The sequence below is a fragment of the Lampetra planeri genome, chromosome 62, assembly GCF_965212315.1.
Source record: "Lampetra planeri chromosome 62, kcLamPlan1.2.h2, whole genome shotgun sequence".
NCBI lineage: Eukaryota > Metazoa > Chordata > Hyperoartia > Petromyzontiformes > Petromyzontidae > Lampetra > Lampetra planeri.
The window spans coordinates 4,887,590-4,904,666 of record NC_136168.1 but is presented as its reverse complement, the minus strand read 5'-3'; the positions used below and the strand labels follow the sequence as shown (position 1 = coordinate 4,904,666).

Sequence of the window (17,077 nt, the reverse complement as noted above, 5' to 3'; positions counted from 1 at the left end):
ATCTTGCAAGTCGAAGCGGGAGTGAAGCAAGGTTCCCTCCTGGGCCCCTTCCTGTTCATCCTGGTGCTGGACACACTATAGAGAGATATTGAGAGGGAGCCCCCCTCGTGTATGCTGTTTGCAGACGACATTGTGCTATGCGGTGAAAGCAGAGGGGTAGTGTAAGATGATTTTAAGACCTGGGTGCAAAAGATTGAAGGCAATGGGTTGAGGATCAGTCAAAGACTGAGTGTATGGTGGCAAATGTCAGTGGAATGCAGGATTTCAAATTGAAAGTGACCAGTCAATGAAGAACGAGTTTAAGTAGCTGGGTGCAACGACGTGGTGCTGATGGATCACTAGAAGGAGAGATGAGAACAAGAACAAGGGCTGGATGGCTGAAATGGCGATGACTGGTGTGATGTGAAAAGAGGGTCCCAGTTTGGTTGAAGGGAAAAGTGTCCAAGACGGCGGTGAGACCGATGCTGTTGTATGGGGCCGAGTGCTGGGGCACAAGAGAGTAGGACCACGCTATGGCAGTCACAGAGATGAGGATGCTGTGGTGGATGTTGGGTTTAACAAGGAAGGACAGGGTGAGACATTAGGAAGTGAGAGGAAGACTCAATGTAGTAGAAATCAGATGATAAAGTGCTGGTGTGGTTCGGTCATGTTAAGAGACAATAGGAAAATTATGTGGGTCAGAAGGTGCAAGTGGAATGAAAGAGATCAAGAGGAAGGCAGAAGGAGAGGTGGGGCGATCGGACATGGTGGGCAGAGGAGCGCAAAGAGAGATGGCGCTGGGCAGGGTGGAGGTTGGCATGAGTGGGACAAACGCGTGGAAGGAGACTGTTTCATTTTAATTGCATTGCATTTGATATCTTTTAGTAAAACGCTGGTGGAATTTTGGCCACATTTAGCTTACATGGTTTGTTTTTAATTCGTGCTAAAAGAACATTGTTTTCAATACATCTTCGTTGATGTAGAAAATAAAAGTGGTACAATACAATATATCCCACGAGCACGTGACGTTAGAAACATTAGACCAATAGCAGAGCGCGTAACTTAGCGCGACACACACATTACATTTCGTAGCCAACATGGGCGAGGTCACGCGCGATTGGCTGACGGGACGCGCGCGATCGGGAAGAACGCGATGCGATTGGCTGTCGGCTCAACCAATGGTGTGGCGGGACGCGGAACCGGTCCCCGGTTCCTGGTCCCAAGGCCTGGTCCAGGCGTCATGGTAACGCAGCCTCGCTGGTTTCGCGAATTGTCATTGTTTAAGATTATAATTGTGATTAAATTTGGTGTCGTTAATGAATGCTTAAGCTACACGTCACGTTGTGCTTGCTACGCCGTTGTTTTATTTGCGCTTTGCTGTTCAATTATCGAAACATGGTTCGTGGTATACGGTCACATTGTGTCAATTCGCGAGTTAAAATTATTCTATTTTAAGAGATTCGATTCATAGTCACTGTACTGGCTTATACTAACTAGTGGTTCATAGTTATTGAGTTCTAACTGGATCGTGAGCCATTAACTAATTCAGCGCCGTACTGTATACTTCAACTCTAAAGCACGGCATCACAACTCGGTCCAGTCGCTATTAACTCTACACATCATCACCAGAGGAAGTGTAGCTCGGCGCAATCACATAAACTCATCGCAATGAGTTAAGCCGACGTGTTAAACTCATTATCGTAACATCTCGATGTGCTCCTGTCGCACAGGGTCCTGCATAGTGCAACTAAACTTGTAATTGTACAACGCGATGTCGCTGTGTGTGGCGTCCCCTCGCTCAGGACGCCGCTCTCGGCGTGTGCGCGGGTCTCGGTGTGGTCGTGTGACAGGAAGAACAATTGTAAGAATGTACTTCGTTTACCCAGTAAAGCCTCACTGAGTATCAACAATGTCCTTAGGGGGGTCCTGCATGGGCCTGGTTTTTCCAGATCCCTTTTAATGATAGGCCGAGCCGCGTGTCGCCAGGAAACCGGAGAACCTGGAGAAACCCACCAGGCTCACGGAGAGGGGTACACATTCAAAGCTCACCACAGATTTATTCAAGAATCCATTTGTTGTACAGCCATTCATTTTTCTCCGACAGTCTCGTGACCGCCATCAAGCCCAGTGGGTTATGAAGTTTCACGAATCTCTACGTGATCCACTAACCCTCGCCTCCTAAGCGCTGGAGCGCAGGCGTGTGCATCGTGTATGTGTGTATGTTGAACTTCTTTAGCACCGTACGTAGTTTTACAAGTGCATAGCTCCAGTGGCTCTCTAATATCGGAAGGAAGAGCGTTCCAGACGGCCCCAGAAGCACATCTGAAAGCGCGCGATGCAGTGACCGTCTTTGTTCGATGGGTAGCCATCATGCATCAAATCTGTACTTGACGAAAAAACCCGATTATAACGGAATAATCCACATCATGCTCATAACAATCGGTTGCACTATTGTCCCAGTGGCTCTTGGTTTATCAGTCTGACTTGGGAATATTCCCTGGTCCACTCGGCCTCATCAGGGATAATACATTTCGGTGAGGTCTCACTCAGCAGAAAGCCTAAATGATAAGCCTTTGTTGCCGTCTTTTTGCATGTGTCTCACTGTCTTTATCAGTCCGGATAACCGATTGCCTGCTTGGTTGTATATCCGGTTATGTCTGGCAGTCACAATTTGTCTGCAATATTTGGCTCTCTCTGTTTATATTTGTGTTTGTTCATGCCAGCCTGCCTGTCTACGCGTCTTTTTGACTCTGTCTTGTCGTTTTTTTCTCTCTGTACCATATATCTATGAGTGGCTCTGCAAAGAGCAGTCTCTCTTTTGTATTTGACTGTCTGTTTATCTGTGTGGCTGTCTCTTTTTGTGTTTGAATATCTGACTATCTATGGGACCTTTCTTGCCAGTATCATATCAAACTTAAGAATAGGTTTCGCCCTTTTTGACAATAAAACAAGTGTTTAGATGCTCAAATACCTTTTGCGAGGCATCAAGTCTGCATTATCCACACGTACTTGTGTTTGGATGTTTTGCCACAATTACGTGTGGTTAATGCAGACTTGATGCCCTGGAAAAGGTTCTGGTGTTTGAACATCTTAACACCTGTGGTGTTTTATTGCCAGAAAGGGCAAAACCTATTCTGACTGTGCCTCTCCAACCAATTATTGTCTGACATTGTGTCTGCCTGTCTTGATGTGTCCTGACAGGAGCCCTCTCTGTACACCGTAAAAGCCATCATAATCCTGGACAATGATGGGGAGCGACTCTATGCGAAGGTAACCTCACTCGGGAACCGAGAAGCAGCATCGGCTGGGTATTCATCTGAGTAAAATGTGCAACTCGTTTGACGCTGGTTTGTGGTCTTAATATAGAGGTGGATAACGTTTTCCGTACTGAGCGCAGAATACTTTTGGCGGGCAACTACACATTAACATACCTCACTCACTTCTGTCACTGCAAGAGAGCCTTGCAACTACAGAAACTATTTTAACCTGAAAATTTAAAACACATTTTTGCCAAGTCGAAAATATTCACCTGGAGTACCGGATTTGTGTTTGCAATGACTGATAAATATATGTGGGCCTTTTAGACGAGGCAGGCCCCAAGCAGCCATGGGGTGTATGAAATAAAGCCTCGGGCAATATCCAGCCATGGGCCAAAGGTTCCCCACCACTGTCCTAGCCTGTTTCTTAAAGGTTGCATAATCTTTTAAATAAGGCGTATATGTATTGTCCTCCCACTGACCCTTGTATGCCAAATATTTGATTTAAGCCAGCTTGTTAAACCCAAAACTCTAACCATTCTTAAAACTAAAACGAACATCATCATACTAAAATGTAATTTAAATTGTCACCTATGTTCTGTACAATGTGAAATGTAATCACAACGTTTAGCTGTTTCATTTTACAATACCTTTATATTCTGCACTTTATCATTTTTTTAGGATATTTATTATTTTTCTATGTTTGGGCAGCAGAGGGCATTGCAGAAAAATACATTGTTGCACAGTATTTTATTTATCTAACATAACGTCTGTGGTGTTCATTTTAGCCAACCCGCACTGACCATTGTGGTGAAGTATGGTCAAATAAATCTAGCAATTGAATGATAAAAGTGTTCTGGTAACTTAATTTAATTAGTTTTCTTTTGCTAGTCTAGTTTCATTTACAATTTTTTGCACATCATTTCTGTATCACAAATTTTATATTTTACCCTAACTCGCCCTTCCAATTGAGACTCTCAAAATGCTTTCAGCTGATTCTAAAGAGCAGTTATTACTGGGTTAATAATGTTATATAACACATGCTATTAAAGCTGTGCCTAGAAGGTAACTCTTGGAGCTTGGTATGTGAGCGATGCATCAAAAGGATGCTGCACTTAGACTGACTCGCCCGGGATCTATCATTGGGAATTAAATGTGTGTGACGTGAATTCCCTCTGTCTGTGCGTGCCCGTGCTTGTGTGCGTTCCAGTACTATGATGACACATACCCATCGGTGAAGGAGCAGAAGACATTTGAGAAAAACATTTTCAACAAAACACACCGCACTGACAGTAAGTGCTGTTCACATTGTACCCTAACCCTCAGGACACAATACAGCCTGCACCAACTCGTAATTTTTAGCAGCAGCAACAGCCACGATCTAGCCACTGTGAAGGCCTCTGTAAGCTATCGCTATCTCTTCTGGTCTTGTGATGCAACAAACCATCTAGTTCCTGCACGCTAACCATTATTACACCTCCATGGCGGACAAACTCGGGCATGTTCCTTCTCTTGCCTGCGGCTGTGTCGGTAGTCTCGACCGTTGGCCGTAAGCCCTGCTAGCGACATCAATGTAACGTCTCTAACTTGTGCTTCCTGGTCAGTTTGTTCCTCTTTGTCTCCTAGTATGGTCTAGAACATGCACATTTGCGTGCTTCTTTGCACACTTTAAATATGTTTCATTTGCTGCTCATGGTAGAAATCTCACCTGCCGCGCTAAATATATTTGTTAAGTAATAACTGCCGTTACGCAGGGAACGTCTCAAGAGCATTTCTAAAGTAAAGTAACCATGTTACTGAGAACTTCTGTAAATATATCACCTAAATTCATCCTCACCTTGTTCAAGTTGTATGAGACAGCACTTCTGCTTGCTCCCACGCACACAACATATGCTCCAACAAAATAATTTGCCAATCGTCCACAGCAGGTTGCTGCAGAAAAACAAGAGACTCGGCAAAGCGTTTTTGGGTGAACAAATTAATATGTATTATATGTTCATCGCAGATAAGACCAAATAATCTGGAATGCACTCAGTCAAGCAGAGGAGAGCCTGGATAGTGAGAATAGGTTTTCCCCTTTTGTTTCTGGCAACAAAACAGGTGTTAAGATGTTAAAACACCAAACTGAAAGGTTTCAGTACTGGCAAAGGAGGGCCCATGATGTAGCCTGGATAGTGCTTGGATGGGTAACCATTGTGTACTAAACTGTTTTTGTAGACTCCTGTTTTATCAGCAGAGGGCAATGCAACAAATCTATGTTCTTGTTGTACTATGCTGCAACATTTTTGCTCCCCGCCTTCACCAACCAGCACTGACCAGCATAGCAACGTATGGTCAAATAACCCTCATGACCCGCACAGAAATAGGGAGGCCCTCATCCGGCAGTAAATTGACCAAAGGGTTGGTTGTACATGAACATCATTTGTTCAATTTATTTCTATAGCTAATGGCCGCCACCCAGTGGCTGTGCCTTCTGCCAAATCTCTCAGTCTGTGAAGCCTACATGGGAGATCTTTTGTTTTTTGTTTCTGCATGCACATGTGCATGCATGTTAGTGCATGCATGTTAGTGCATGCATGTTAGTGTGTACCTGCCCATAGGGGAGCGGTTGGCGAGCTGCGCTACGAACCCGACGATCCGAGTTCGATTCTTGCTCACAGCCAACACAAGTGACGATTATCTGAACGGGTCTTGGGCCACCCCTAGGTTGACGCAGCCTCAAATGAGTGCTTGGTGTGGCGTGTACTTATTGCCACTAGGGAGACAAAGGCGTGGTGCTGGCCACCCACCCACTTGTGTCCTGTGCCAGCCTCGCACGTACAGCTTCACACGTGCGCGTGTGTGCGCGTGTGTGCGCAGGCGAGATCGCGCTGCTCGAAGGCCTAACCGTCGTCTACAAGAGCAGCGTCGACCTCTACTTCTACGTCATCGGGAGCCCCCAGGAGAACGAGGTGACCACACAGCCCTCTGACCCCATCTCTGCTTGTACTTGGATGTTGAGACTTGCCCACCGACACAGGGATGCAGAGCCCTGTTGTGGGTGCCATGATGGCGAGATGTTAACTACCTCGCCTGGTATACAGGAACTCGTGGTTTTGATCCCAACCCTGATGCTTGTATATTTGGAAAATGCGTGTTCTCCCCGTGGTCGTGTGGATTTTGCTCTGGGTCCTCTGGTTTTCCCCTCCACATTTGGAAACGTGTTTAGATTATTTGTCTGCTATAAATGTGCACATGACAAGCCATTTGATTGAGCTATCATTCGTAGCTAGGTAGCCTCTGAAAAAGAGCTAATAGTTCAGTGGGCCTCATCTGGTAAAATAAATAATTTAATAGTTTTTAGTTGAATAGGTTTGTCTTCAGGGCCAGATCAGTAGTCTGCTCAAAGTAAACTTTAATTTTTTGATTTCAAGCTTTCGTGACTGCAGGGATTCATCTTCTTGGTTCTTTCGGTAAAGTCATGTAGAAGGGAAGTAATAAAATAATAAAAATAAAACATAATAAAATATTATGTTTTATAATAAAAAATAATAAAATATTATGTTTTATTTTTATTATTTTATTACTTCCCTTCTACGTGACTTTACCGAAAGAACCAAGAAGGTAAACTTTAATATTAAAATGTCTGAAAATACTGTGATAAAAGTTCCACATCCATACAACTCAACACAATATAACCTAGTTTAAATATGAGGTGGATACCCAAGCAGTGCTGTATCAGTGCTGCCATCATGATGATGATCATCATCATCATCTTCTATTACCCATGATCTATCCACTGCTGGATGAAGGCCTCCCCAAGCCATCCCACATGGTCTTGCTACGCAACAATCCCATCTGTCTAGCTCCTGCACGCAAACTGATTGCATCGCTGGATCTGCTCTGCGTATATCCTGTCGACATGTCGTCTCCTTTGGTTGCCACTCCCCCGTCAGTCTTGACCACCGGGTAGCATCCCTCTTCGCGATGCGTCCTTCTCAAGCCTGTTTACTTTTCTTAATCCTTTCCCGTTCCGATGACATACATGTACATCATCAGTTTTTCTTCTGACGTACATGTTCGTACACGTACATCATCGGAACGGAATCGGAGGTAAAAGGTTATGCAGGAGGGCGTGTGGCACATTTTGGCGCCAGCTATCGTAGAGTGCAATAATGTCGCAACAATTCTCTGCGGTGAGTACAAAGTCTATAAAAACAAGGGCGCTATGCCTCTAAATACAATTAACGTTCACCATTCGCATGTTCCGAGATTCACAATGAACGGGACCCACCCTGCAACTTGTAGACGTCTCGAACGGGAAAGGGTTAAGTCAGTGTGATGTCATTGACTTGTAGTTGCTCTGTGATCCGTGTATTCCTCTTTCTGTCCAAGTGTTCCTCTTTCTCGGTGTAATCTCAAGCGTGCACCTCTTCAGGCTACTGTTTGCGCCATTTGGCTTTTGTTCTATATTCTGTTCCAAATGCCATAGTGGGTAATTGCACTAATTTAAAACTTTATTCACATTGCCAATGCTGCTTTTCCTTATCTTGTCCAGTTTTCCCAAAGCGCTTCAACCATCTCTCCCGGCTATAAAGCATGGAGCTCATGATCATTGTTATCTTTGCCATTTGCAGCTGATGCTCATGACTGTCCTCAGTTGCTTGGTGGAGTCTCTGGGACAGATGTTCAGGTAAGCGTGACAGCTCATTTTACCCATCACTCATCACCCTTAATCAAAGGGCATTTATGATTGCAGTATCATAAATGGGGTGCCACGGTGTTGACATATTAACTCCCTCGCCTGGTATGCAGAAGGTCGTGGATGCGATCCCGACCGTGATGCATTTATATTTGGAGTTTTAATGTTTTCCCCGTGGTCGTGTGGATTTTTCTCTGGGTTCTCCGGTTTATTTTCCACATTTAGAACCATTCGTTTAGAGTATTTTGCTGCTGTAAATTTCCAGATGATAAGTCACTTCGTTGAGCTATCATTTGTGGCCAAGTTGCTTCTGAAAAAGAGCTATATAGTTCAGTGGGCCTTACTTGGTAAAAAAAAAATCTAATCATAAAAATAGTAAGTCTTTATACCGGTCTGCAAGGGCCTGTACTGGAGGTAGCTCAAGAGTACTACCCCCGTATGTAGTTTGGCCGACTCATCCATGCTGGCCAGACATCTTGGAAGAGGACAGGGGTACCTCCACTTCACCTCACCATATGCAAACTGCCAATAGGCTAACAGGTGTACCCATTTAAACTGCTGTGTCGAAAGAGGCAGGGCATATTTAAAAATCTTTGTTTCATCTGCTGTGCGGGGAGATGGAATAAAAAACTGTTTAAACTAAACTATTTTTATTTTAGCAGGTAAGGCCCACTAAGCTATGTAGCTCTTTTTCAGAAGCGCCCTGGCCACAAATGATAGCCCAATGAAATGGCTTATCATGTGGAAATTTATAGCAACCATATATGCAACCACGGGGAGAGCACGCATATTCCAAGTATACAGGCATCAGGGTCGCGATCGAACCCACGACCTCCAGCATACCAGGCGGAGGAGTTTACATCTCGCCACCGCTGTGCCCCCAAGTTGATCCAGTGACCTCTGGATTGCAAGTCCAATGCGCTAACCATTACACCATTTTGGAAGCATTGCCTAATTTTTATCGAGTCAACTTTAACGAGCGGGTTATGAATGCAGTAGGCAACATCGTGCATTGGGTGGGGTGCAACTGTTGAAGTATCCGACATGTCATGCGCTCTCTGTTTGCGGAAACGCGGTGCAAATTTTTTTTTAAACCCCTGCAGGAAAAATGTCGAGAAGCGAGCCCTGATGGAAAACATGGATGCTGTTTTCTTGGCGGTGGATGAAATCGTTGATGGCGGGTAGGTTGCAACGAATTCATTATAAACAACATAAATACTATATTCTCTGGATAATAAGATGCACCTCTGTATAACCTGGGAGGTTGGGTGTAAAACTGAATTGACACTGAGCACACATTTGGGGTGCAGCTTACGCTCCACAGTGTATTATAAATACAGGAATAGACAATACTAATGCCTTCCCTTAGCGTAAAACATGGCAAGTGCCTACAATGCTGTTTAATGCCTCTCGTGAAGAAATTCCGATCAAAAGGATTATCCAACAGCAATAAACGGGTTTAACATTTCTTGTGAAAATGTTAATGTGTTATATTTATGAAGTACATTAACATATTTCTGCAGTTATTTACCATTTTCTTTTGTGTGTATGAATGTATTTATGCATGTGGTGTTTGCATATTTATTGATCAATGTGTCGGGCGTGGTGCTGGCCACCCACACCCCATTGTGTGCCGTGCAGGCCTTCATAGGTGCTCCTCGCTAAGAGCACTTGCCCCAACAGTCTGTTAAGGTTATACGGGGGATCTTTGTCTTATCAGTGTGTACGTGTGTCTGCGTGTGTCTGCATGCGTGTGTGTCATTGTCGATATGCAGGGTGGTTCTGGAGAGTGACCCCCTTCAGGTCATGCAGAGGGTGTCTCTCAGGGTAAGCCATCACCAGTCTACTCCACATTCCAGCTTTACCAATTCAGCATTAACACCCATCGTAACCGGGATCCTGAGCACCAAATATTGGTTGACCGATCACTACGGCGTAACTCCTCTTATCCACGGTGATGTTCTGGCACGGCATCGCGAATGTGGAGAATTTGCAGATAAGCAACAACGTTTTACCTGTGTGTGTGATGTGTGTCTTATCGTGCGCATCTACAGCTGGATGTCTCTGAAGGGCCGTATGGCTTTGTTCTCTTAGATCTGCTGGCCAGCAAGGTAACCTGGGCTCCCACTCCCCTCTACTTCACTCCTTGGTGCTTTTTTCTCTCTAACCCTTAGTGCAGTGCAGAGTGGCATGAGCTTGTATATGTCTGAGCCCATGTGCATGTGTTTGTGTGTAGAATGGTAGTGGGGAGCGCTTAGCGTGCTGCTAGTGGGGTGGGGAGCGCTATGGACCCGGCAGCTCGGGTTCGATTCCCGCTCACGGCAACCAACACCAGTGACAATTATCTTAAACGGTCCTGGGCCTCCCTTAGGTCGACTCAGCCTCAAATGAGTGCCGGGTGTGGTGTGTAAACATTGCCGCTAAGGAGACAGGTACCCGCGCATGGTGCTGGCTACCCACGCCCTCGTGTGCCATGCCAGCCTTCATAGGTGCTCGCTAACAGCACTTGCTCCTATTGTCTGCTAAGCCTAAACGGGTAATCTTTGTCTTTGTAGAGTGGTAGTGCGTGGTTAGCGCTCTTAGTTACGAACCTGCCGACCAAAGATCGATTCCTGCTTATGGCTAACATCAGTCGTGAGCCACATGCATGCAAGCCTAGTTGCCTCTCACACATGATAATACAAGTTCAAACTGGTATTGGCCAAACCTTCTAAAGCATGGTCTTTTTAAAAAAGTCCCAAGACTTGGGCTTTCCTGGGTAAATAAAGAATTAGGTGCAATATGTAATCTGATAAACTCTAAAGGGTAAAGGTGCAGCCCTGAAACTGCTTGCTCACGCTATTGCTGGGAGAGCTCTAGAGAGCCCTTCCACATATTTTTCTTCATATTTTTACGCCCGTCAGACTTCTGGCAAGAGGTGATGGCACCCACACTTTACCAAACCAAACGCCCTATACAAACTTTAAATTATACACCAATTGCATCCCTTATTTCTGGTAGTATTCATGCCACCTTTACTTGCTTGTCCTAACCTGTGCGTCATTTGATAAACAAATTAAATGAATATTCACGAACGAGTGATTGATTTTCCTGGTGTGTAGGTTGCCTGCGTTGGGCTAATATTGGTGTGTGGAAAAAAATTACAGGCAATTTGCTTGAGCGTCGTTGCTTGCACAGTAGTTTCAATAACACTTAAATGTTTAATGTTTCTTCAGTAAATATAATGTTGCTGCATATTTTTATCGTCAATAGATAATTTTACAGTACCATTTTTTGGAAAGTCGATAGTGATCATCCGTATGGAGCAGTGATGGGCAACCTATAGATGAGTTAGTGGGCCACATGAGCGGCCCTCCTTCACCTCGGTGGGCCGAAAGCTTGACATCATGCGTTTGCACTCGTGTATGTACGTATGTTGAACTTCTTTCGCATTGTACGTAGCCAACTGTGCTAATCGGAGGTGCGGGGAAGGACAACAAACTAAACACAAATACAGTTCTAAAGAAATGGGTTTTCAATCTATATTTATAAGTGCATAGCGCCAGTGGCTTCGTAATAACCATGACCCCATGCATCACCCTAGAGCAGTGGTTCTCAAAGTGTCGTCCCTGGAGCAGCAGTGGTCCGCGACGCTCCTCCATGTGGTCCATGGGCTGATCCAAATGCAGGTTGATCTGGAAATAATGACAACGCTTATACCTTTTGTTTCGGACATGAATTAATATTTTACTTATATTTAATTAAAAAATTAAGTGGGGTAAACTACCCTGGTAAACTAACCTAACCCTAAAATCTAAATGCCCCCCCCCCCAAAAAACCTTATCGCTGCATTAAAAATAAAAGTTTATGTTCTGGTTATATGGATCATTTAGTATGAATGGTATTTAGAGAGAAGTGAATGCGTTTTGTCACCATTGGTGGAGGGCTGGGTGGTGGTCCGTGGAAATGTTTGCATCGGCTGAGTGGTGTGCGGGCCAAACAGGTTTCAGAAACGCTGCCCTATCGACCCTGAGACCAGGCCACCACGAGGGAGAGACGGTGGCGCTGACTTGACTTTTGCGTGTCATACACAGCAAGCAGATAAAGTAAACACGCCAGTCTTCATTTTGTGAAGAAAATAGGTGACAAAAATATTTGTCAACAAAAGTGGTATTTTTTATTTTAATCGGTGATGACCATTCATTGACAAATCTATTGAGGAAGAACAAACATGGTAATTATCTTATTTGTGTATAAAACATTTACTGAGTTCACTGACAGTATTGAGAGGGGTGAACGTTACACATCCCTCACACCAACATTAATTTAATAACTAAGTAGACTAAGAGAATGCAATCCACTTCGACTCAAACTCCATGGGTTGTCGCCGACTAGACTAGACTGACTAAATAAAAAATGCTAATTTAACAATGGTACAGATGTGTAATTTTAAAGCAGGGGATTGTCACTTTGAGTTTGAAACAGATTCTTCTGCCTTCTGCTATTCTTTATCAGATGCCTAGCTATTTCTTAATTTAAAATTCAGTGCTCAGAGCAAATGACAACAGTCCTAAAGTTATATCCGGCTGTACAGGTTGTAGGTCACTGTCAACGTGGTCACTGGATTTAATTTTTTTTAATTAGAACGCCTCTTTGACGAAATATGCTTTATGTGCACAATCATGTTCTCTCCTCGTGTGCCGGTTTAATGCCTGCTTGGCTCAGATCAATACTGAGCCATCGAGCTGACGCGTACTGTGTCTCCGAGCCCGTCCCCTTGTCCCCGCGTGCTGCAGGTAATGGTAACGAAGAAAGGCAGACCTGTGTGAAACTGCTAACCCATCCTCTGTATACCTAGACCATGGTTCATGATCTCTGTACCTATTTTCCACGGTAAAACTTAAGTTTTCCACCACAGAAGCCGAGCCGTGCTGAGCCGCTTATCTCACACGCAGTCACAAAGATGATTAGCCCCGGGCCCTGGCCCTGTTTGGCCCCCTCAGCCAGTTTTAGTTGTGTTGTGAGGCCGGCATATCACAATTTGGTTCTGACTCGCCTCAGCAAACATTCATTTATCATGCATAGTCAGTGAAGGACCGTTGCGCAAAACATGTGACCTCTTGCAAAAGCATTCGCATAAACTGCTCTTGCTGCCATACACCAGCGTCTCTAGGGAATTTGTTCCACGGATCACAGGGGCCACTATGGGGACGGTGCCATTCCTTAGAGAGTAGCATTCCACTTCAAACGTCGACCGCCAACTGAAGTGCGCAATTTTCTGGAGTTTGCTCATCAAGACGGGCGACGTGTCCAAAAAGTGGCAGCAGTCTCCCTCGAAGCAATTAGCCAGTGGAAAATCACCAGGACCATGAAGTCCCCGTGTTGGCTCAGCTCAGGTGTACCATTGGAAAAGGTGTACAGGTGTGACTGCTTGAACTGAAATTTGTTTAACTGGGGAAGGCTGGGTGGTGCAGTGGGTTTCTAACAGCTATATTGGAGGCACTTAAGACGGCGTGGTTGAGGTGCTTTGGTTGATGAAACCAGGTTCTCAAGTTCAGTAGGTTTGATGGTTTTCAAACCATTGAAACAATTCCATCAATTAATACATTTGACTATTAACTTACATTTGCTAAGCACAGCTCTGGAAGGATTAAAATCTGTTCATGCAAGGATGTGGCCAGATGGGTTGGAGGTCAGAGCACTCAGCTTCCACAACAGAGATTGAAGATTCTAATCCTGGCCGTCACCTTTGATTAAAACCAGGGACTGAAGCATAGCCAGTCTCAGTCTGGTCATCGAAAGAGTGCACAAAAAAATGACTGAGCATTTGTTTCTGCACTTAATTTCAATCAATGTTTCTACAAACATTACTTTCTGGCAGTTAGGAAAGTGCTGCCCTCTTCTGTATCGACCAGTGGTCAATGGAAAGGATTTCGAGAGGCAGCTCTGTGATATCTGCTTTCGTGGGCCGTGCTTTCACAACAAGGGATTACACTCGATCCGAATCCATACTTTGTCTCATGCCCTGACACCATGAGCAAATTCGAGATAACGTGGAAGAATAAAATATTGCTAACGCAGTTCTGGCAGCAAAAGCCGTGATTATCATGACTGTTTGGCCAAACGCCACTCTGCACCTTCTGGTATGCGATAATATAGCAACGAGGTTGCTGACTAATCTGTGAGAAATGTGTTCTTTGCCCTTTCGAACCACTGCCAATTTTAGTAACCACTGTGCCATTGATACTCTGCGGTTGTTTTTTTTACACGAAGCTTGCATTTGTGCTGATTGCCCGATGCTCACCTGATTGGGTGTGCAGTTCGGCCGATGTGCGACAATGTGTGTGAAGGCATTTTACTTGATAGCTTGATTAACTCTTGCCGCATGTCATCCTTCCCCCAGCAGCATTGACACAGATAATGCTCTTGCCCGCTCTGCTTACAGAGTGCTTGATTTCCTTCATCATTAAAATCCATCGGCGAGTTTTAAATGTAAACAAACTAATCTTGTTGACCGTTTTTCTTTTTTTCAGTCGGATGACATCCCACTGACAGAACAGACGGTCGCACAGGTGAATATAACTATGGTGGCCGTCGCTTTTAGCTTAATATGCATGTGGCTCTTGCTTTGACTTGTGTCGATGAGGAGTCAGTGGTTGGCATACTGCACTACAAATCCTGGTGATTTTGGTTCAAGTCAAGTTTATTTGTTTAACCGGGTGAAAATTGGACAACTTATATTTGATTTTGGCCTTGGGGCCTCCCCTGAGGACTGGTTCAGATTTCTCATGCCAACAAAGTTAGCCGTGGCCGGAAATGAAACTCAGGTCGATGGCTTCGTAGTGCAGTGCATTGACATGCCACCACTCCACCCCAAGAAAATATGAAAATATAAAAAACCCTATTTGTATTATATTTTAATGGGCTGGAGCATACACTGCACTGTGTACCCAGTGACATGAATTGGATTCTTGGCCACGGCTAGCATATGTGGTGAGTGATATCGGAAACCAGTCCTGGCTTCACCATTCACGAAATGGTACTGATCAGCATTATGAAGTATTGGCAAATAACCCTCATGATCGCCACGGTGTGGGAATGCCTTCATCCAATAATGGATTGAAAATGGGCTGTACATTTTACACAAATATGAATGTATGTTGTTTAACTTCTTTCGCAACATACGTAGCCAACCGTGCTAATCTCAAGTCACTATCATATCTTGTCGCCCAGGTTCTCTATTCAGCCAAAGAACAGCTCAAGTGGTCCCTTCTCAAGTGATGATGGCCCAAGCAGAAGATGCAAATCTCCCTAAGCTCCCTGCACTCATCTGGCACCTCCCTCCATCTTCTGTACACTTACTCACTCTCACTTACTCATTCTGTGGCCGGCAGTGTGAGTTCCCAGACACAAACTCGCAAAAAACAAAACTATAATATCTGGACTCATTTCCCACACGCAGGAAAGGTTGCATCGTGGAGCTGAGTGGCGGGAGGAAACGTGGAGCTGACACCATTAAAGTCAGCGCGAGAATTTAGAGCTCATGCATAAAATTTCAAAGAAATTATTTTATCACAATTTTTTTTTTATCTCACTTGTGCTTTTACTGGAGTCAGGTCACAAGGTTAGGCAGTGTCATTTTACTGCAGCCTGAAGATTACCATTTCTCATTGTGGAGTAACATCGCATGTTATCAAGGCAGGGTACGGCACTGGAATGACTCGCTGAACTACTGTTATCACTGAAATGAGCCACTCACCCACAAAGAAATGGTGCTCATTCATGCCATCCAAAGTAGTCTACCACGTAGAATTCAATATATTTTGTTAGTATTCAACTTAGTTAAGCCAAATGAAACAATGTTTTTTTTCCTGAAAATATGTTTTTCCCCCTCCCAATTCTGATTCTGCTGTCGATGTGAAAAGAAGAATCCATTTGGAATGCTGGATTTGCAGTGTGGTCATCTCGTGATGGAGGACGGTCCACAGAAGGAGATATCATAGGGCTACTTCGAAAATCTCGTAAAGTGGCCTATTTTCCACACTAGGGGGCAACACTTGCCCACCACCCTGCTTTACAGCGGAATGCTCTGTGTGGCAAACTGATATTTGCAATTTTCAGAACTGGAATTTAGCCAGATTAAGTAAGACACCAAAGTAACACTTTTCGGGCAGTAATTTGTGATTGGACTGAGATCATGAACTCTTTACTTGAGAACCTGGTTTTACCATGGACAGCTGTTCTGATTCAAACTCCCGAATCTCAGCTGTGATGCCTCAACGCTCTAACTTCTGAGCCACCCGGTCACATTGAAAAATAAAATATAATCGGAGTTTTTCCTGCGCAACCTTTGATTATCAGGCTAATACTGTTTGCACCTTACACTTGAGAACCTCGGTTCATCACAGGTGGCAGAAACCTGGGTTTGACCCCAGAAAATCGATGGTACTGGCTCAGTGACTTGATAGCCATTGAGGTTTTTGAACCAGCGTTTCAGATGGAAGAATCGAGGGTATGGCGCTATCCAGATCACATGACAGTACACGCTGTCTACTCTCAACGGACACCCCCTGCCGCAACAGCCACGTGCGTCTCTCTGTACATGGTTTATTTTCCAGCACGTGTTAATATTTTCACATTTTTAGAGTGCCCGAGTGTGAAGCTACCCTGTGTGGTGGACCTCGATGGTTTCTTGGCAAATGTAAAATAACGCGGTGCGTGCGATGTCAAAATGTCGTATCGATGGTGGTGATATCGATGACGGTTGCCGGAGTGGCTTTCTCCAGTGTTGTGAAAATAAAACAAACATTGATATGTTTTTTTGGAGAATTTATCCAACATTGAAATGCGTCATTTATTCTACGACAAGTGTCGATTGTCAAATCGGTCGCTTACACGACTGAGCTTGGGCAGGATACGTCCCTACCCAGTAAACGTGTAGCGTTGGAGTAGTTAGACCAACGCTTTATGTTAACTGGGTAGAAGGGATAACCGATGGCCAAGAATAACAAATGTCCGAATGAACCATTCATCGAGATGGGGCGATGAAATCCGTTCGTGTGCAGTTGGAGGCTGTCACATCGATGGACCGCGAGAGATGGCGGCGCCTTGGGGCGGCCTTCGTCCCAGCTGTGGCGTGACCATGGCTGCTGATGATGAAAGTGGCGATGAGTTTATGGCC

General features: G+C 44.6%; 1 protein-coding gene across 6 annotated transcripts; it reads left to right on the top strand.

Annotated features, from left to right (window-relative positions):
- The first annotated feature begins 1,131 nt into the window (after window positions 1–1,131).
- Window positions 1,132–16,729, top strand: LOC144736704 (coatomer subunit zeta-1-like). 6 transcript variants are annotated; one of them, XR_013588802.1, is made up of 10 exons: window positions 1,132–1,222; window positions 3,181–3,249; window positions 4,447–4,528; window positions 6,096–6,187; window positions 7,853–7,908; window positions 9,021–9,098; window positions 9,693–9,744; window positions 12,622–12,692; window positions 14,430–14,468; window positions 15,130–16,729. XR_013588802.1 is itself a non-coding variant. In XM_078619313.1 (10 exons), the coding sequence occupies exons 1-10, from the start codon at window positions 1,133–1,135 to the stop codon at window positions 15,175–15,177; spliced, it is 663 nt and encodes a 220-aa protein (XP_078475439.1). In that variant the 5' UTR covers window position 1,132; the 3' UTR covers window positions 15,178–16,729. The 6 variants fall into 6 exon arrangements, 5 of the variants coding, with proteins under 5 accessions (XP_078475439.1, XP_078475443.1, XP_078475444.1 ...); XM_078619313.1 differs by lacking the exon at window positions 12,622–12,692 and adding an exon at window positions 9,972–10,028; XM_078619315.1 differs by lacking the exons at window positions 1,132–1,222; window positions 12,622–12,692 and adding exons at window positions 1,255–1,377; window positions 9,972–10,028.
- Window positions 16,730–17,077: the final 348 nt, after the last annotated feature.